Source organism: Salvia splendens, chromosome 16 (genome assembly GCF_004379255.2).
Source record: "Salvia splendens isolate huo1 chromosome 16, SspV2, whole genome shotgun sequence".
Taxonomy (NCBI): Eukaryota; Viridiplantae; Streptophyta; class Magnoliopsida; order Lamiales; family Lamiaceae; genus Salvia; species Salvia splendens.
In genome coordinates this window covers 16,699,521-16,719,516 of record NC_056047.1, presented here as the reverse complement: position 1 = coordinate 16,719,516, position 19,996 = coordinate 16,699,521, and the positions used below count along the sequence as shown (strand labels likewise).

At 37.9% G+C, this 19,996-nt stretch overlaps 3 protein-coding genes across 7 annotated transcripts; 2 read left to right on the top strand and 1 right to left on the bottom strand.

Moving 5' to 3' along the window:
• On the top strand, positions 1–3,485 carry LOC121770740 (ATP-dependent Clp protease proteolytic subunit 4, chloroplastic-like). Of its 2 annotated transcripts, XM_042167508.1 has the most exons (3): positions 1–503; positions 2,082–2,583; positions 3,146–3,485. In XM_042167508.1, exons 1-2 carry the CDS (start codon positions 94–96, stop codon positions 2,566–2,568), a joined length of 897 nt encoding a protein of 298 aa, XP_042023442.1. In that variant the 5' UTR covers positions 1–93; the 3' UTR covers positions 2,569–2,583; positions 3,146–3,485. The 2 variants fall into 2 exon arrangements, with proteins under 2 accessions (XP_042023442.1, XP_042023440.1); XM_042167506.1 differs by lacking the exon at positions 3,146–3,485 and having other exon boundaries at positions 2,082–2,707.
• A 1,293-nt stretch (positions 3,486–4,778) lies between these two features.
• On the top strand, positions 4,779–9,229 carry LOC121772448. Its single transcript, XM_042169567.1, has 5 exons — positions 4,779–5,188; positions 5,800–5,930; positions 6,767–6,889; positions 7,074–7,201; positions 8,658–9,229. Exons 1-5 carry the CDS (start codon positions 4,969–4,971, stop codon positions 8,944–8,946), a joined length of 891 nt encoding a protein of 296 aa, XP_042025501.1. The 5' UTR covers positions 4,779–4,968; the 3' UTR covers positions 8,947–9,229.
• LOC121772447 (protein CYCLOPS-like) lies at positions 7,208–12,647 on the bottom strand. 4 transcript variants are annotated; one of them, XM_042169563.1, is made up of 12 exons: positions 12,269–12,647; positions 11,929–11,984; positions 11,704–11,835; positions 11,550–11,598; positions 11,417–11,469; positions 10,677–11,314; positions 10,543–10,586; positions 10,379–10,427; positions 10,136–10,184; positions 9,907–10,035; positions 9,702–9,821; positions 7,208–7,735 (listed from the first exon to the last, which is right to left on the bottom strand). In XM_042169563.1, the coding sequence occupies exons 1-12, from the start codon at positions 12,458–12,460 to the stop codon at positions 7,609–7,611; spliced, it is 1,638 nt and encodes a 545-aa protein (XP_042025497.1). In that variant the 5' UTR covers positions 12,461–12,647; the 3' UTR covers positions 7,208–7,608. The 4 variants fall into 4 exon arrangements, with proteins under 4 accessions (XP_042025497.1, XP_042025498.1, XP_042025499.1 ...); XM_042169564.1 differs by having other exon boundaries at positions 10,379–10,424; XM_042169565.1 differs by lacking the exon at positions 7,208–7,735 and having other exon boundaries at positions 9,580–9,821.
• Between the last annotated feature and the right edge of the window lie 7,349 nt (positions 12,648–19,996).

Here is a 19,996-nt window from a genome sequence, read left to right as displayed (position 1 = left end):
TCTCAGTAATCCAACTCTCTACTCTTTCTCTCACCTCATCTTCTCTCTCATTCGGCAGCTGCACCAAACTCTTCACTTCTCAGACCAGCAGCAATGGACTCTCTCATCCTCTCCACGCCGCTAACCCACCGCTCTCTCCCCGCCTTCCGCCGCCTCTCTCACCTCCCCGGCCCTTCACCCTCCGCGCAATTCCTCCGTGCTCCTAAATCCCTAACTTCCCCCCTCAAATGCTCGCTTTCTTCCTTCAGTCCGCAGACGCTCACCTACCCTGATTCCCTCCTCACGCACCTCTCCCCCGCGGCGCAGCAGTCTCCCGCCACTGCCATGCGCGGCGCCGAGGCCGACGCCATGGGGCTGCTGCTTAAGGAGAGGATTGTGTTCCTCGGGAACAGCATTGATGATTTCGTCGCCGACGCCATCATCAGTCAGCTCCTTCTGCTGGACGCTCAGGATTCTACCAAGGATATCCGGCTCTTCATCAATTCCGCTGGTGGCTCGCTCAGGTAGGGTTGTGTTCTTCGTATGAATCCAATTTTGGGGGTTTCAATGTTTTACAAGGGTTTAGTTCAAACGAATCGGATAAATTTTTGAATGGTATGTTCTAAGTTGAGTATCGGAAGTTATATTGGGCGTGGATTTAGGGTTTTAAACTAGATATAGGGAGCTAAGTTTGGGGAATATGACATTATATTTTGATAGCTTCGTGTTAAAATTCATAATTCTTGTCACACATCGACTTGGTAACGATCCTAGCTCACCTATATAAGAGTGGATAACCCTCCCTTTATGGGCATTTTAAGGGGTGAGTGACCCATTTCTAATATGGTATCAGAGCGGGCCCAAGTCGATGATGGATTATATCTCTTTATCTCTTCTCTTGCCTACCCACGTGATGGAAGTCCGATGTGTCATTCCGGCCCACACGTGAGGGGAGTGTTAAAATTCATAATTCTTGTCTCACATCGACTTGGTAACGATCCTAGCTCACCTATATAAGTGTGGATAACCCTCCGATAACCTCCCCTTATGAGGCCTTTTAAGGGGTGAGTGGCTCATTTCTAATACTTTGTGTTGGAAAATTCTATATTAAGCCCTAGGATGTGATGTTTATACGGTGATTGTTGAGTTTATTCTCCATTTTTGAAATTGAAGGCATTCCTGTTACCGGTATGTTGGTGAAATAATGCCCTTGTTGAATAGTTAGGTCGATAATAATATTTCTGATGGCATATCAGTCGGTTAAGCGATTATGTTATGCATCTGTAGACTATCGATATTGGGTTTTTTACACGGTTCCCCTTTTATTTATTAGTTCCTGAGATTAAACTCTAGATCTTGTAGCTGCTAAATATGGTGGATTTTGCTGGTTTTGTAACTACAACGATGCATAGACACTGACATTGTTATGATTGGATGTAAACGAATGACAGATTGTACCATGAATTTCTGTTATGAGCACCTCAAAAAGATTACTAATTGAAACATAGTGTGATCATTGTGATGTGGTTTTACTGTCTTCTCCACTAAGTGTCATGCTATTTAACTTCTTTTAGAACAATGTTGTCTCACTGTATTATTTATCCAGTTCGTTGTATGAGATGCATGCACTCATGTACAATGTGGCGCATAAGTCAGTCGTGTGCTGTGTAAAAAGAATTAATGACACTGAGATCCCACACTTGATTCAAATTGAGGCAGTTAGATGGGAAAAAAATAGGATATGGAAGCGTCGAAAGCTGAATAACTATTTTAGTAAATATTCTATGTTACGCCTATTCTGATGTTGTATTTGGTGAACAAGGACATATGTCGCATGTCCAACTCTTCACTTGAGGTCATTTATTATCTTCTATTTTCGAAACATGCATCGTGGTGACTGTTGACTAATTTCTTACAGAGAGATCACACGCCAATGTGAGAACCTGTCATGTTGTACATTATTTACTGTAATCCTTTTCACCGCTTATTCATTATGTAATAATTTCTTCATTTGAACTTTACGATTATACTCAAGATTAAGCTTTCTTTAGTCCTTAATTTACTTACTGACTTGTACAGTACTAATCTTTGTCGTACTCCAGTGCTACAATGGCCATCTTTGATGTTGTGCGCCTAGTGAGGGCTGATGTTTCCACAATTGCACTAGGCATTTCTGCATCAACAGCTTCCATCATCCTTGGCGGTGGTACTAAAGGGAAACGCTATGCAATGCCTAACACAAGGATAATGATACACCAACCACTTGGGGGTGCTAGTGGGCAAGCCATAGATGTGGAAATTCAAGCCCGGGAAGTAATGCATAACAAGAAGAATGTAACAACAATCATTTCCGAATTTACCGGTCGATCATATGAACAAGTTGAGAAGGATATTGATAGAGATCGCTACATGTCCCCAATTGAAGCAGTTGAATATGGCATAATTGATGGAGTCATTGATGGAGATAGCATTATTCCGCTCGAGCCCGTTCCTGACAAGGTTAAGTCATCTACATTCGATTACTTGGAGATCAGCAAAGATCCCAAAAAGTTTTTGACACCAGATATCCCTGATGATGAGATATATTAGTCAAAGTTGTCACATGTAAGCTGTCCTCTCTTGAATTACTATAATTTTATATCTGTGACGGGTTCTATTTGTCCTTTGTGCAATGACATAAACATAAAGTGTCACCTTGAGCTGAAATACGATCATGTGAATTCCTGCATACTCCATTTATTCCAATTTATTTTAAGTACTATTAGAAGATGGTACAAGTTCTGCTCTCATAAATCTATATCGAGCCTGTCTCATCAAGGCGCTAGTAAATTATTCAGCGCACTGTATGCTACTAGGCATCTAGTCATGTTCTTTTAAGGAGTACAACAATTTTAGGTAGCAAACACTTGGCAGTATGCCCATTCTGTTTGATCCATTCATACTGATAAAAACATCTATGATCGATAGTTGTTTGGTCCAAATAGGAAATGAAGTAGAGTAATATTAACTTGATGCTGACCAATTAGCTCTGATGATCTCAGAGTTTTTTATTAATTATTTTTATAAATTTATATGTATGCCACATGATGCTACTGCCTTCTGAAATGTTGTTATATTCTGGAAACATCATAACGATTATGTTTTATCCATGCTTTTCCTTGCCTAGGCATCATTGATATGATTCCATTGAAGATCAATGTTGAGATAGGTCAGATTTTGCTTCGTTTGCTCTAAGTGGTGTCCGGATCCTTGAAGACTCCACCATCTTCACGACCCTCGGATCTTGATCCAATAAATTTGATGCTCGTATCTCATTCGTAGAATGTGTATTGATGAAATGAAATATACAGGAATTATCAGAGAATGGTAAACCATGATTAATCGACGATTTTAGGATTTGTGTGATGATAGTTTATGGGTAAGTAACAAACTAACATGTTAATAGATGTATAAGTGTGAGATATAATTGAAATGGTTGAAATGTAGTATGTTTTTTTTTTTTTCAAGTTTACACAGAAAATTATGATATTATCACCATTTATACGAAGGTTATCTCATGGTCTGGTCTCTGGTTATGCATATTCCAATTTTAGATTTTTCATACTAAATGCGAAACAAAATTAAAAGGTTTACACGCAAAAGTGAGTTTTTTCCACTAATAAATTTTAACTAAAAAAAGTTGCAACAACCCGACTTAAAAAGAAATAAAAGTTGTGCCAAACTTGCAATGTTATTCAAAATCATGTGTGGCAGCAAAAATAATCCCTTTCCTTTTTTGTGACAAGTTGAAACTACGACTGTTTTTCAAGATTAGTGATAAATATGGAATTTATTAAATAAACACATTTGATGATTCAGATTGATAGTATAATTCAGTCTGTGCACCAACAACTAGGCTAATGTCGTTGCTCCATCTCCCCCCCCTTAGTTGGACGACCCATGATACAACCAATCAACCATCAATAATTTACCTTTATAGTCACTACCACTACTTGTTGATAGTTGTTGATTAGGTTTAACTCAATCAACTATAGTAGAACTAATCGAAACATTTGGTTTCAACTCATATTATGCATGCGGAACCTATATGTGGTCGGCCTCGACGTATGTAAGCTATGAATTTAAATCAATTTATACTATACATACCAAACACATTTTAGTTATAGGGAAGAATTACGTGGTGAACACGAACAAAAAAATCTTATCATTGGAGTGACACAAATTAACGACGACACAATAACATAATTTAAGCAGGTGCAATAACATGATAATATTGTCAATTCATACCATGCATACCAAACATATTCTGATCTAGAAACACAAATGTTAAAAGTTTGCATGAAAACCATAATTGTAAATCTCATCATTAGAGTGAATCAAATGAACGACTACACTTGATAACAAAACTCTACCAGATCCAATAAATTAAAAGTTTGCATGAAAAACATAATTGTAAATCTCATCATTAGAGTGAATCAAACGAACGACTACACCTGATAACAAAACTCTAACAGATCCAATAATACGATAATGCTGTTAAATCATACTATGCATAACAAACTCATTCTAAATTTATAAAACATTAATGTTAAAAGTATATTTACATGCATAGAACCGAGAATCTCATATTGAACAGACATAAATGAACTACCACACGTAATATCTTTTCCAATTGATAATATTGAAAAGAGAAAAGAATAAATAAAAAGAAAATAAATTCAAATTAAATAAATGACAAATTATTTTCGAGTAGTATTTAAATATGCTTATTTGCACCACTACCACCACTCTTTAAAAATGCTAATGTGAAAAAGATTTATCTATTTTTGGGGAAATAAAGCAAATTTTGTATTCACAAACAAACGCGAATTAAACAACGGAGCACAACTACCTACTACTGAAACTCCGATCACCGGATGAAATTTCCGGTGGCCGGATTTCCGTCTGAGAGAAAACCGCGCAACCTATTAGAATAGATTCGTCCCCCTCATGGATTCGCCGGAGAATAGCGAAGAAGAGCTGAGGGATAGCAGCGACGGCGGCACCACTCTCCGTCGCTCGTTTCTTCGTTCGTGCTTCGCCGTCGCTTTTGCTTTCGTAATGATTATGCTGCTTTCATTTTCGGTTCTGTACTTCGCAGTTTTGATCGGGAATTTATCAATTTGGAGCCCGATTTCGGTTCAGTCTCGCTGCAGAATAGTTTCCAGCTGTAAGCACTCAGCGCTCTGATTATATTCATTTTTTAATTTGTAATAGATGACTGGATTTTGTTTCTCTGTGCTGAATTTTAGCGATTTGCTGCTTCAGCTTAGTTATTGATGATGATATATCGAGTAGTGAGGGGGAATTGGAGTAGTAATTTTTTGAGTGTTTAATGCTTTCGTGACTTCGTTTCCTCGTGTGTGGTTGTTGTCAGGAGTCTATTTGGCCTTTTTAGTTCATTTGTATCGTAGTTAACGGTCTTTCTTTCAGCATTGTTATCAAGTTCATGAAATTGGATAGCTGTAAAATACATTTGTGTGATGTAGTAAGTTGGTTTGAAGAATTTAATCAAGCTCATGAAATTGGAAGTAAAATACATTTGTGTGATGTAGAAGTTGGTTTGAAGAATATAAGTCATTATTACATCATCTGGAAAGTTTATTTGGTTTCTCCGAAAAAGAAAAGTTTAGATCACAATATGAATAGTGAATCTTATTTTGATAGTAAATTTTGTTTCAAAGGTTAATGTGACTGTTTCAACACCGTGTTTTTGTTGTTTGTGCACATTCATATATTTCTTTTCTCTATCTCAGGTCACTGATCTTGATGTGTATGCAGGTGTGGATCTGAGGTCATCCAAGGTCTGTGAATTAGGTCTTATGAATTATAAAGGCAAACATGTGTTTTACTCTTTTGAACGGAAAAAGTATCGGTGCCATTATGACTACTACTGGGCTTCTGTTTTTGAGGTGATTGCATTTTTTTGACATTTTTGAAAAATACTTCCTGTTAGATTGCTGATCTCTGTGGCTTTTAAGTATAAATTTATTTATAGCAATTTGCGACCCTCGAGAACATTTATAATGCTCTACGATGTACCCTTATTAAGTCATTTGGCTTCTTTTAATTGCAAAATGTTGGTTCTAGTAAAATATCGAAGAACATTGAGGGTTTAACGGCAGTTAATATTTGAAGTTTGAGAACTCCTGCCACTTAGCATTATTCTAAATTAGTTCGGCTGGACATTATGTATTTCTCCATTGAATATTTATACTGGGCCCTTGATAGCTCAAAGAGCATCCAACTGTAGTAACGCAGGAAGCCTCTGAAACCACCCTGTTCATGCTGATAAAGTTCAGCATCAGCTAGTATAGCTTTAAAGGTGGTCATATGCCTATGAGTGACATAGTGTCCCATGACCTGGATAGTATTTGCTTGGAAACAAGTATCTACTCCTGATCTCTGCCACTAGGTAGATTGAAAAAAACTTTCTGGGACTTGATTTAGGTCATGTCTGACAAATAATATCATACTATGAGGTAACATAAACACTTGGGCCTGTGAATGATTTCCATATCAATGACATGGGTGGCTTTCAATCATTTCACTGTAATTTTTGGTTTACACGATCCTTTCACTAGTATACATTCCATTTACTAAATATTCCGGCATGTGAGTATGCTTTATGGTGCCAATTCAGTTAATCTACTAGTGTCAGATTTTTGGTGTGCCTCTTTTGTAATTTGTTTCCTAATGCATCTTTCTAGCTATTTAACTGCAAATGCATTTTCTCTTATATTCTCAGGTTGAATATGTAGATCATTCAGGACAAGCAAGGTTTGCATCAGCAGAAGCCCCAAATGAAGCTCTTCCATACAACTGTAGACCCAATTTTGGTGCTGCCTGGTTGACCAAGGATAAATTTAAGGTGAACCTTCGATACTTAGCCTTTTGGTAAAAATTTCAAGCTAGAATGATGATCTGAAAGGATCTTTAGCTTTCAGAGTTTGTTCCCTTCAGCTCTTGGATTCTAAGAGATGTATGTAGTTACCTAATTTTAAATTATACTTCCATTGGTATGTGATTACATCCTAGCATATCTGATTTTTCAGGTAAATGAAACGTACGAGTGCTGGTACACTCTTGGTATTTCTAAGGTTAATATGAATAACGACGGTTTATTCAATTGCCAAGCTGAGGACCCTTCTACTGTCGAGATGCTTAAACGATATTCCATACTGTAAGTATATATTATTCCCATTAATAGTTTTGGAGCTGTAGGTTTCTCATCTAGGTTTTTTATGTTTACATGATGCTCATATTTACACTTGGGGATTCCTAGTTGTATCATAGATAACTGAAATTATCGGTGTCAACTTGTCATATTATTTGGTTATAAGAGCAGTCTTATGTTGTGTCAGGTTGCAAGATAGGTTTTGAGTTGAGCTTCTCTGACACACCTCTTAAAATGTGTATTCATATTTAATTATGTAAAATCAATAGTCTTCTATACTGTTTTATAGCACGGGACAGTGTAAAAGGTAGCTCAGCTTTGCTGTAAGCTCTTAAATCATGAAGTATGTTGTATGTAAAATACCTGGCACCGCATGCTGCTCCAGAGCTTTGCGACTTAGCACTTTGAACACTTTAATCTTCCCCCTTTTGCACACACAGACCATATTTAATTAGCTGAGGCAGCCATTTTGTCCGATAGGTAGAGTTCCATAGGACAGATTTCATTTGGTGGAGGGTCCTTAGTCTTGTAATCAATTTTCTGGAACCAAAATTGGAATGTGGCTTAATCACTTCTTGTTAATTTATAATGATATAGAAAAGACATGTTGCTATGTTGCTGCAGAAATTTTATGGCGATTAAGCTTGCTCTAGATAGATGATTGTAACTTGAAACACGGCCTTTGTAAGTCAGTCCAACTGTTTATATCAAGAAAGTAAACTTTTGCTGTTAAATACATGTATGTATCTTGTTGATCTTTTCGGATGCTGCTTTGATGTCTATATTCCTAGTTGTAATTATTTTGTACAAATTCTCGACTGATGATTTAGTATCTGATCGTATTTATTATTGGCTCAAAAACACATTATGAATAATTTGTTGGGTAGATACCATTAACACTCCAACATTTATTAGTTTTCCCAGTTTTTTCACAGTTGTATTCTGATGACCGAAATCAGACCCATTTTGCCTTGTTGGCACTCTGATTTCGTCATTTCGGGCCATATTTGCCAAGTTGGCAACATGGATTATACAAAAAGTACAATGCATTGTTTGATTAAAGAATTCATGTCTTTTTTTGAAGAGTTGGAGCCATGTGTCAGTCTTTTATTAAGTGGAATAACAAACAGAATGTGTGAAACAACACTGTTTTTTTCATGTATGTTAATGTGGACGGGCCTAATTGCTGTAGCCAGGATATTGATGCTTAGAGCATGATTTGTGAATATGCTTATGTTATGACACAAATATAAAATATCGCAAACAGTGATTGATGGTATTTACCCTTCTTTTTTTCTGCAGCATCAGCATGCCATAATTTGTCTTCATACTAGTCTTTATGCATTGAAGAAACTTTGCTGCTTATGCGATTGTAAATATATTTATGAAAGTTATCCTTTTTCTGTAACTTCATATTACCCCTTTACCTTTTTCTGGTCAATAGTTGCTTGTATCATTTCAGGTCCACAAGGTTACTCAAGTCATGGTTTTCCAGTTGGGGATCAATACAGCTGTGGAGATGGGATCTAATAGCTGGAGCTATTTCCGGCTTTCTAATGTCCTTGCTATCCGTTCCCTTCATCGGAGTTGTCTACCCATTGCTAGTCATACTTCGCCGACTCTTTGCATCCTGGACATCCATGCCTTACCCAAGTACTATTTTATTAAAGCGAGTTTGTTTCTTTGGAGTGTATTTTTCCTTTATGAGTTGGGTCACCATTCAATACGTGAAAAGGCTCGGGTTGTCATAGACGTATAGATGTTCACATTAAAAAAGGCACTCCATTTTCCATTTGTGCTGTTGACAAGTTTGAAACCTGCATCTCTAAGGCATGAAACAATTGCAGTTTTGTAATAGAGACCCAAAAATAACAATTTTAGCAACTAGTCGTCTGGTTCTGCTGTAGGTAGCTGCCTTTCTATGAGGACCATAAATGTATAGTTTATATTTAGCTTGTAAAAATTGGTGTGTCATATATTAGTCACGAGACTTTAAAAAAGAAGAGCTGAGACTCTCCCAATTTCCGTTGCTAAGCTTTTGACATATCTGTGGTTTGTTTTTTATAGTTGCATAGTTTGTTAATGCTTCGTTCTCTTCTAGTTACTATATAAGGTTGTTTACTTATTTTTAGAGTTGTTACGCACATACACACACATTCAGGTCATTCGTGCATACAAGGTGACTCGTACCCCCCAACTTATTGGTTGGAAGGAAAACATCTTACCAACTAATATTCGTTTCATTCTTATGTGATGAGATGGGAATGGTGGTATTTTATGTGCTACATTAGGTATTTTGGTATTGTATTGTGAATCTTTTTCCACATTCTTGGATATACTATTACAAGATGAGAGCATAAATTTGATGCTTGTACATTTTGTCCTTGTGCACAAAATTGACGTTCCCCACTTTTTTTTTGTTTTGTTTTTTATAGGATAATGAATTAATGATAGTACAAGAAATGTTGAATGGTAGCAGAGTTTTGGTTAGGGTTAAAATAGTTACATTTTGCCAGTTTGTGAAACGATCCTCTCAATCTCTTCGAGTAATCGTTCCTTTTCACCTCCCAGATCCTGATTCTGTTTCAGAAGCTCTTCGATTTGTTTTGTCTGCTCAGAATCCTTTCTGCGTATATAATCTTTGTTAGATCTATTTCACTAAATGTAGCATATAATTGAAGGGGAAAAACTGAGTGAAGTGTTCTGTTCACCTGTTCATGAAGGCCAAGTTGAGTTTAAGTGAACGCACTTCCTTCTCAAGATTCTCACACCGTTTCAGGACGGATTGCATGTCCGATGCCACAGGCAATGTCGAACTTTTCTCCTTAGCCTCGGCCATCCTTCAAAAATGCATCAAGAATCACTTATTTGTGATAGAATTGATAAGTTGAATTGATAGTCACTGAACATCGAGATATGATTAAGTAAGTAAATACGTACTTGCGTGATCGCTCCACCCTACGTTTTTTTGTGGGATCTCCTCTGTCCACTGCATAGCATCCAAAAACGATATCTCATCATGTTAAGTTGGGACTTTGTGATCCTCTAATCATAATTTGTGTTTGAAAATTCTCTCTTCTTTCTAGGATTCATTTATTTCAAACTCATTTTCATACCCTATTTTCCAAACAATGTGAAAATGCAATTTCTATTTTGCAAGAATGCTAATAAAATAGCTGATACCTGAACCAGATGATTTGATGGATCCATATCTAACTAGTCCTTCTTGCTGCTAATCATAACAAAAAAAAAGGTGTCATCAATTTTTGCAATGTTTTTTTTTTCATATTAGAAAAATGCTATTCTTATGAAACATTAGAAGACAATCAAATTCATTTGGTCATTACCTTTTGATCGTCTCTTGAGCTATCATACACACGTTCTCTAACATCTGCAATTCAAAATTCAAAAGGAGAAATATCAACATCAAAAGAAAAAGAAATCATCTTTCTTAACAAAATTTCAAGAATGTGATCAATACCTCTACTCCTTGAACTATCTTCAGGGCTTCTTCTTGTCCCCATTATATGCCTTGAGCTCTCACAAACACTAGGAGCTTGTGCAGAAATGCAAAGATCGTCGTATACATCGACACCACCCGAAGCCATGGGTGCAGCAACACAGGACTCGCTCTGAGATGGCTCCCTTGACAGTGTACTCGTCTGGTTGAGAGGTCCCATAATGCCCTCCATCAACGACTCCTCTATCGTCTGCAGCACCCTCGTCTCATCGTCTCCGAGCAAAGAAACATCCCCAAAAGTCCCTTGATTCTCAAATAACTCTTGGTTGAAGCAACCATGGCTTAACACTTGTGCTGCACCACTATCATAGTAGGTGCCCTCAACGGCCTCTCTCTCGACTTTCTTGCTCTCTAACGTTCCCTTGAGCATGCTCACGACAGACGAGATCTTGTCCTCGTGTCCCATTTGGGGGTTGTTGAAAGTGGAAAAAGAGGAAATGGATGGAGACATGAATGATGATGATGTATTGAAATGAGTTGCATTCTCATAGATTGTTGACATGTTATTGTAAAAGTTGAAGTGTGTGTTTTCTTGTTGTTGAATCATGGCCTCAAGTCCTATTGGTGTTTGTGAGTTTTGCATTGCAACATATTTCCTCCTTCAAGAAACGATATGATCACATAAGGTAAGAGGAAATTAGGCCTATGATCAGGCAAAAAACGCGGTTTTTTAGTGACTTAGTATGCTGCAGAAGATGTACCTCAATTCAGATGATCTGCTCCTTGTCATAGGCTGAGAACTGTTGAACCATGCCTGCATTTGTATCAGTGGCGGAGATTGAATTCGAGAATATCTTCGAGTAGTTTGATTGGGAAGTTAGTTCATCTTCTTACCTTCGTCAGAAACAGATTGCTAGCCTGCACCCCTTTCTCAACTCCACTTCTGATGAAAACAAGAGCCATTTTCATTTTTTATAGTTTTGTAGAAATAAATCAATTTATATATAAATATAATGGATTTGAAGGATTGATTCTTGAAGTCTCTCACCTTGCTGATTCAAGATCAGTAGAAGAATCAGCAGCAGCCGCATAACTGGTTTGTTGGAACGTATCTTCGTTCATCTTCTTCTGCACTGCAGCCGAGTTTTGATTGCTCAAACCAGCTAGTTCTGTGGAGATCCTGTTTTTTTAAAGGAAATGAGAAATGTCATCTAACTTATGTTGATTTGTGATCCATTTTCACAGAAGTAACAAATCATACACATGGTCTGACCTTCTTGATGCTTGTCGAGGGTGATGCCCGAGGCCTGCTGAATGGCAGCTACTGTTCTGGTAATAGAAAAAAGACATCCAACTTCAGTAGCTTTCACTTGATCAGGATTTGTGGCCTAATTCATTTCCAAAGAATAAACTGAAGTGTGTCTTTCTTGTTTCCTCATTTCAAATTTATCAAACAAACACAAGCAACAAATCCCAGACAGATCAAGCAAACATAAGTAGAAAAAATTCATCAAACACAAAATCATCACAAAACATCCAACTTTAGCATCAAAATTTATATCTTTTCAAGAAACCAATGCAAACACATGAGGTATAAAAAAATAGCTGCTTGCCTCTCCATTTGTGAGCCAGCTCTTGAAGAGCTCCTCGCTGTCTGTTCGGAAACTCTGCGTGAGGTTCTTGAATCCCAACATCTCCATTGTCGGAGCTGGTATTCCAACGGGGCTCTCCATCATCATCTTGATAAGAAGCTCCTCGCTCGTGTTCCTGTAAAACTCTGAGTAGCCTCTCCCCTCCATCTCCATCAAAGATTTTCTATATAAGTTTCATAAAAAATCTACTGAAATTCAACAGCTTGTTTTGATCAACATTTACATATCAAAAAGTAGCTCATAACTATCAAATGTTGCAGCCTTTTCAACTTAGTAAAAAGGCATCACAACTTCCATCTTTTTGTGGTGAAGCAAGCAACCAATCAATAGCCTCTATGTATGATCAATAAAAAGTGTTACTGTAAATTTGGAATGAGTAAATCAATCATTTCATTCCTTTCACTATCAAGATGTCGCAGATTTCCTCAACTTGAACAATTAACAACAGTTGAATGGGGTCAACTTCGATTAAAAAAAGTGTGGTTTTAGGAATCAATAAGCATAATCTTGTGAAGATTCCTGTCAACTTAATTCGTCCTTTTCAGCCCATTTTAAGTGAAAGTGTGAAACATTGGTGGGAAAAATAAATTCATCCTACACTGCTTACAGACTATCCACATATAAGAGCACATCAAACAACTCCTATTTCTATTCTTATTTCTTGAATTTGAAGGATAGTGCAAAAAGGGTATATATTTCAAACTTTATTGCTATATATGTGCATGGTCTAAAATGTTACGGTTTAAACATAGGAAGAAGGTCTTCAAAAAAATATCTTAGAAATTGCGACAGTATCATAAATTGCTCTGATTAATAATAAGCCATAATCTTTTTATTTTTTCTTTTCATAATAATTCGTGATTAGGAGTACTATTATTTCCTTCGCGTGCAAACTACTATTATTCATAATAGTCCGCAGAAGAAGCGCAGTTGGTTCCGGAGGGACATATTTGTATGAATAGCCAAGGATCAAATCTCACTACTGTCGTGTAGTTGCAACAACTCTCAGGACAAGTGTGATGCCTTGAGAGGTGTACTTCTGGTAGACAGTGGGTTAGGCCCTCCCCTTAGCGGGTCACTGCGTACCTTTAGACCAAGTTTATCGGTTGGTGGAGGCCGACCTCCACGTCATTACCCAATTAAAAAAAATGGAATTGAAGGTCTCCATCTCTCTTCAACCACTTGGTTGCCCAGTCATTTATTGATTTAGCCAATGAGATTGTGCCAAGTGGCATAATATCATGGGTTGATAATTTATTTTTATAAAATTTATATATCTTTTACATGTTATGTTAAAATTTTATAAAAGTTACACCAAAATTCATAATTTTTCATCCTCTATAAATAGGAACCACATTTGCTATAGTTTTATACACAAAATAATTTCATCTTTTCTCTTTATAATTCATATTTTTCATTTGTCTATTTTTATAATTTTTAGTTTGTCATTTATGGTATTTTTTTTATAAATTTTATTGTGTAATACTAATATTTCATGTAATAATATTATTATAAAATATAATAAAAATTAATATAAAATGATGTGATTGGGTGGTCATTGATAAACTATCAAAAATGTATGGTTGGGTTGGATGAATAATAATGACGTGGAAGATGATGTGGAGGAGATATAAATTAATTAAATATTGGAAAAGTGAATGGTTGAGTTGGGTTGAATGGTTACTGATGAACATAGTCCTAGGGTTGGAGTTTCAACGTTTTATGAATGAATTAAAGAAATATAAACATTAAGACCATATTTTTGATTTAATATAGTGAGATAAACTGTCAAGAGTTTAGAACTATACTTAATTTATAATTTACTTTAATTTGATTGCAAAACTAGACGTCGAGCGGCGAAACTGATTCTCTAGAGCATCATCTCCAATAGCAATAGGTCAGCCATAGCTTAGCCACAAACTCCTCATGTCACATCATCAGTACTAAAAACTCCTCATGCCACATCATCAGGACAAGCAATAGGCTAGCCATAGGCTAGCCACAATAAACAAAATTATAAAAAACAAATAATTAGCACTCACACAAAATACGGAATTAAATTTACAACACAAATACGAGAAAATTCAATAATAATATTTAATTTTAAAAAAAGTACATTAACTAAAAAAAAGGTAGATTAAAAAAATTACATAAATACGGCTCATGTGCGAAGTAGTCTTCATATAGCCGCTGATGTGCAGCTACGTGATCCCGTTCAATCACTGCTCGTCGGTGGACAACGGGTCGAGGTCGAGGTCGAGGTACCGCCGACTGCAAGGCCCTTTGTATCAGCCGGTTTATCTCACTGGACGTATATGTTAGGGTTTTGTATACTAGAAATCACCTTTCGAGTGATTGGATACTGTAAAACTCTAATGGTTATTTTCCAATAAATGCAATAGATTATTTTTATCATAATGTTGTTATGTCTTACATTTAATGGTTGTTTATTGCATATTTAAATGTATGAGCAAACGTAACAAAGTCTAAGTCTTTGTTTTAGTAGACCGGTTGTGGGCGTCGTCCAATTTAAGGTAACACGGTCAGTTCTAAACAAAGAAAAATAAGAATTTCACAACCTAGATAGGCCTAAACTACCTATCGCGAAAGGTTGCAATGTCAGTCCGATTATTTCTAAACCTTATTGAAATAAGATGACGTTGGTGTGGTATAGCACTGAATGGATCTAACAGCAAGACGAGTCTTTATGCTATCTACTGAAAGACGAGGTCTTGATAATTAATTTCTTAACCAATGTACGTTAGCATTGAGCATACGATATTGAGTATCCACTACTTTGACTTACCAAAGGTGCGGGTTTTTCGTAACCCAACGATCCAGGTATATTGAGTAGTGGTGATCATTATCTAGAGGTGCTAGGATTGCTATTATGTTGAAACGTGCGCGAGGAGATTCTCGTTTGATAACATCCACAAGAGGAGCTCGAAACGAGGTTTTATTATTCGGAACCTAGCTAGTTGGAGTTTGATTACTCTATGAATAATAAATAAGAGTTTCTTGCTAAGTCCACTCTTGGAATTCGAAATATGTTAATTAATTAAGTCTATAGCAGACATTAATTAATTAATGAATGTTTCTATCTTAAGCGCGGGAAATAAATCAAATGCAATTAAAGGAAACCCAGAATACTTGTAATTTCGGATTTGGAAGGCAGTGCAATATTACTTCTGTAGTGGCTGCTCGTAATATTCCAATATAAGCTTATATTAAATTGTGGGTTCAATTTAATTAGTAAAAAGCTATTGGGTGAGGCATGTTCTAAATTCTTCCTTAGATCCCTGACTGGGCCCAATATGTGACTTACATAAACATGAGAATAAAGGAGACAGAAAACACAACAATTATTTTGTTAAAATTTTCGTCCCCCCCTCTAAAGAGAGATTTCGAAAATTGTGCTCCCTCCGTGAGCAGTTTCTGTCTTCCATTATTCGAGTCCTAGTACGTTGGTGAGATTTGCCCACACAAATATCAGCGTATAGTCCGGGACACCAGTCAGAAGATCCGAGGTCTTGTATTGAAGATTTTCACGTGGAGACGGAGCAAGCCATCAACGATTCTTGATTGAATCAACGAGGTAAATTGGCTAATTCCGCAGTAAGCATGTTTTAGGGATTTTATGTGCTAAAGCATGTTTTCATGTGAACCGTTATGAACGCACGCTTCCGCTGCCAGCCCCTTCAGTTGGTATCAGAGCCAGTCTTTGGCTCTGATTATTTGGATTTAAATTTTGCAAAATTCATGTATGCATGTGTTATTTGATTGTGAAGCATGTTCTTGGCGTTTTTGTTAAATTTTATGCATGATGAACTCAAGAACTATCGAATCAAAGAACTTGAATTGCTCGAACGCACCACGTGCGATCGAGGTAGGGATGTCGAGACAGTGGGAGCCGGGAGTCGTGATCACGGGGCGACGCGCAGACGAGTGGGGACTCGTGCGCGCCGCCGGCCGAGACCACACGCACCAGACGGCATCCGGGTCGAGGCCGACACGGCGGTGACTGGCGCGGAGTGGTGGTTCGTCCGAGAACCACCGAGACACCACGAGACACCAGGCCAACCCTAGGCGGAAGGATTCCCGAGACGAAGCTCCAGTCGTGGCCGAGACGTGTGCGCCATATGGCGCGACGTGGCGAGACGAGGGGAGAATCCAGGCTCGGGAGGGTCGAGCCGGGCGACGAGACACTGGCCGAGAGGAGCCGCGTCACCCGACGTGCCGAAACGGGCGCTCGAGCTGGCCGAGAGCAGCCGCGCCACCGCGCGCGCCACTGGCCGAGAGCTCACGCCACCCGTCGAGACGGCGGGACGAGACGGGCGTCGAGCAGCTGGCCGAGAGGCGCGTGCCGCCGTGTGCGCGCCTGGCCGAGAAGCAGCGACCCCCGACGAGCCAGGCGGCCGAGACGCTGGCGCGCCATCTGCGCGCTGGTGGCCGAGACGCTACGTGCGTCGTGGTCCGACGAAGAACTCGTCGGATTTTCGTCGTTCATCGTTCGTGCGAACCTCGTACGATGAGATAACGATGAAAGATTATTTTAATGATTATTTAATTATTTTATTAAAAGATATCATTAAAATATTATTATTTAATGGAAATAAAATCTTTTTGGAAGATTTACCTAGATTTTAGGAATATTTTTATTATTATCTATATCTATGGAAATAAATAATGTAATTTTATTCCTAGATGATATAGATGAGAATAATTTAATAGTTTCCTAATATTTATTTAGATTTAAGGAATATTTTTATTATTTTCTATATCTATGGAAATAAATAATAATATTTTGATTCCTAGATGATATGGATAAGAATAATTTAATAATTTCCTAATATTTATATATCTAAGATCCTAAAAAGGATAGATATGTATGAATACATTAAATAATGAAATATCTCTTCCTAATTTTGAACATGGAATTAATTTGAATTTAATTTTTCATGTCTTATTAAGAATTAAATAATTCATTTATTTTAGTCAAATCTTATAGTAGACATGAATAAGAATTATATATTCTAGAATAATTATTCCCTAAAGGATGATACCAATTAATAAAAGGTTTAATTATCCAGTAGATTAAATAACAACAGAATTTAATTAAGCCTTAAACTGCCTCAAGGCTAAGGATAATTAAAGTAAAACCATAACCCAAAATATCTAAGTTGTAATTACGAACTCAACGTTTGTATATGGTCTCCATCAATTGGTCTGCAATTTATGAAGCCTTTTTCCAATATTATCGCCACCTGCTCTGTGGGGACAATAATCCTAAGAAAATAGCAAGTTCATGAGGGCGGACTTCTCAAATATAAATAGTATGAACTAGAATGTAGTTTCCAATATTATCGCTACATGCTCTGTGGGGACAATAATCCTAAGAAACTGCGAGATTCAGAAGTTCACACAGGATTTATGAGATAGCTTGATCTTGTTAGCAACACATGAGCATTGTTATGGGAGTGTGTTGTAGAAATGAGACTCTGTAATGCTAAAGAGATGGTCTTGCTTAGGCAACATTAGGCGGCCATGCCACTCTGTGGTCTCTAGACTATTCGTCGGTGTTGTGACCAGTAAAATTGTAAGATTTTAATGCGTATTGACTTCCTCTGGAGGGTACAAAATTTTAATTTTACAGTTGTAAGATTTTGAAAAGTTTCATGGTTAATCTAATCAAACTTCTTACATAAGTTTATGACAATAGTAAAATACTCTGTTTTGCAGTGCAAATCAAATCGTCATTATGTCGTTTAATCCTATTTCCGCAATTCTCAAAGAAAATAAACTCGAGGGCCAAAATTACATAGAATGGAAACAAAATTTGGACATCGTTCTCACAGCAGATGAGTACATCTTTATGCTCACAACCCCGCGACCTCCAGTGTCGGCGGCTACCGCTGTGGCAGGAGTCAGAGATGCACACAGACGGTGGCATAAAGCGAATGAGATGGCTAAGTGCTACATGTTGGCTTCTATGTCTTCAGTACTCAAGCATCAGCATTCATCCATGGAAACAGCCGCCGAGATTATGCAGAATCTCAAAAATCTTTTTGGTACTCAGAATCGAACGGCGAAGTCTCAAGCCTTTCGGAGTATCATGTCGAAGACAATGAAGGAAGGCTCGTCTGTGAGGGACCACGTCCTCGAGATGATGGGCCACCTCAACCAAATTGAGGTCTTGGGAGGGACAATCGATCCCGAGTCCCAGGTAACTATCATCCTTCAAAGTCATCCCCCTAGCTTCCAACAGTTCAAGCTCAACTTCGAGATGAATCAAAGGAATTACACCTTGGCAGAGTTGTTGACTGAACTTCAGTCGGCAGAGGACCTTATGGTCCAGGCTAAGGCGGCCATGATGACTTCGGCGCCTCGTTCCTCTGGCTTAAAGCCTAGCAAAGGAAAAAGGCAGGCACCGAACTCAGGACCGGCCAAGATAGCTAAGGGAAAGAAGAAGAAGAAGAGGGCTAACAAGAAGCCCACGGGGAAGTGTTTCAAGTGTGGAGAAAAGGGGCATTGGAAGCCAGACTGTCCTAAACGGGGCAAGGCTACAGGTATGCACCAGGCTCTAGTTGTCGAGCTTGTTTGACTTCGACATCAATTTGCACTTGGGTTATTGACACATGAGCCACTGATCATATTTGTTTTGATCATGACTTAATGCAGGTGACAAGACGGCTACATGATCGTGAGATCGAAGTCCAGCTGGGCGATGCTACCAAAGTGGCAGCCGTTGCAGTGGGAGACATTTATTTGCGTTTTAGTAGTGATTGATTTTTTGATTTTGAAGAATGTTTTGTTGATACCTTCTTTTAGAAGAAATTTAATTTCAGTTTCTAAATTGGTTTATGATGGATATTCAATTTCTTTTAATGACAACTGCGTTATTAAGAAAGATGGTTCTTATATCTGTCGTGGTATCATGGAAAACAATCTGTACACAATCACTTCTACACAGTTTAATAATCGCAAATCAGAACTCAATACAACATCGAAAATTTCAAAGAAACGAAAGGAACCTTCAAGTTTAATGAACGAAACGTACTTGTGGCACCTTAGACTTGGTCATGCCAATGAAAGGAGGATCCATTCTCTTGTTCAACAAGATCTTATCAAAGGTCTAGAGGAGGAACCTTTTCATAAGTGTGAGTCATGCTTAGAAGGCAAGATGACCAAGAGGCCTTTTAAGGCTAAGGGCAATAGGTCCAAGGAAGTACTTGAGCTCGTTCATTCCGATGTATGTGGACCAATGTCAACTGAGGCAAGAGGTGGTTTTCGATACTTCATCACATTTATTGATGACTTCTCGAAAATTGGATATGTCTACTTGATGCGTCACAAGTCATAGTCTTTTGACAAGTTTAAAGACTTTAAGACTCTTGTGGAGAAGTATCATGGGAAGAATATCAAATGCCTACGATCTGATCATGGAGGCGAATACCTCAGTGCCGAATTTTTGGACTACTTATCGGAAGTGGGAATTCAATCCCAACTGACTGCGCCGGGCACGCCCCATCAGAACGGCGTGGCTGAAAGAAGGAACAGGACCTTATTAAACATGGTTCGATCAATGATGAGTTATGCACGTCTGCCTATTTCGTTTTGGGGACATGCCTTGCTTTCCGCAAGTCACATTTTAGACAATTTACCATCAAAATCCGTACCTAAAACTCCATA

Excerpts from the sequence above, each read along its gene's own strand:
- LOC121770740 (XM_042167508.1), top strand. The coding sequence starts at position 94 with ATGGACTCTCTCATCCTCTCCACGCCGCTAACCCACCGCTCTCTCCCC. Across the intron at positions 504-2,081 it reads TCCGCTGGTGGCTCGCTCAG|TGCTACAATGGCCATCTTTG; the intron begins GTAGGGTTGTGT and ends GTCGTACTCCAG.
- LOC121772448 (XM_042169567.1), top strand. The coding sequence starts at position 4,969 with ATGGATTCGCCGGAGAATAGCGAAGAAGAGCTGAGGGATAGCAGCGAC. Across the intron at positions 5,931-6,766 it reads ACTGGGCTTCTGTTTTTGAG|GTTGAATATGTAGATCATTC; the intron begins GTGATTGCATTT and ends TTATATTCTCAG. Across the intron at positions 6,890-7,073 it reads TGACCAAGGATAAATTTAAG|GTAAATGAAACGTACGAGTG; the intron begins GTGAACCTTCGA and ends CTGATTTTTCAG.
- LOC121772447 (XM_042169563.1), bottom strand. The coding sequence starts at position 12,460 with ATGGAGATGGAGGGGAGAGGCTACTCAGAGTTTTACAGGAACACGAGC. Across the intron at positions 11,599-11,703 it reads ACTGATCTTGAATCAGCAAG|AAGTGGAGTTGAGAAAGGGG; the intron begins GTGAGAGACTTC and ends TGTTTTCATCAG. Across the intron at positions 11,470-11,549 it reads GCAATCTGTTTCTGACGAAG|GCATGGTTCAACAGTTCTCA; the intron begins GTAAGAAGATGA and ends ATACAAATGCAG.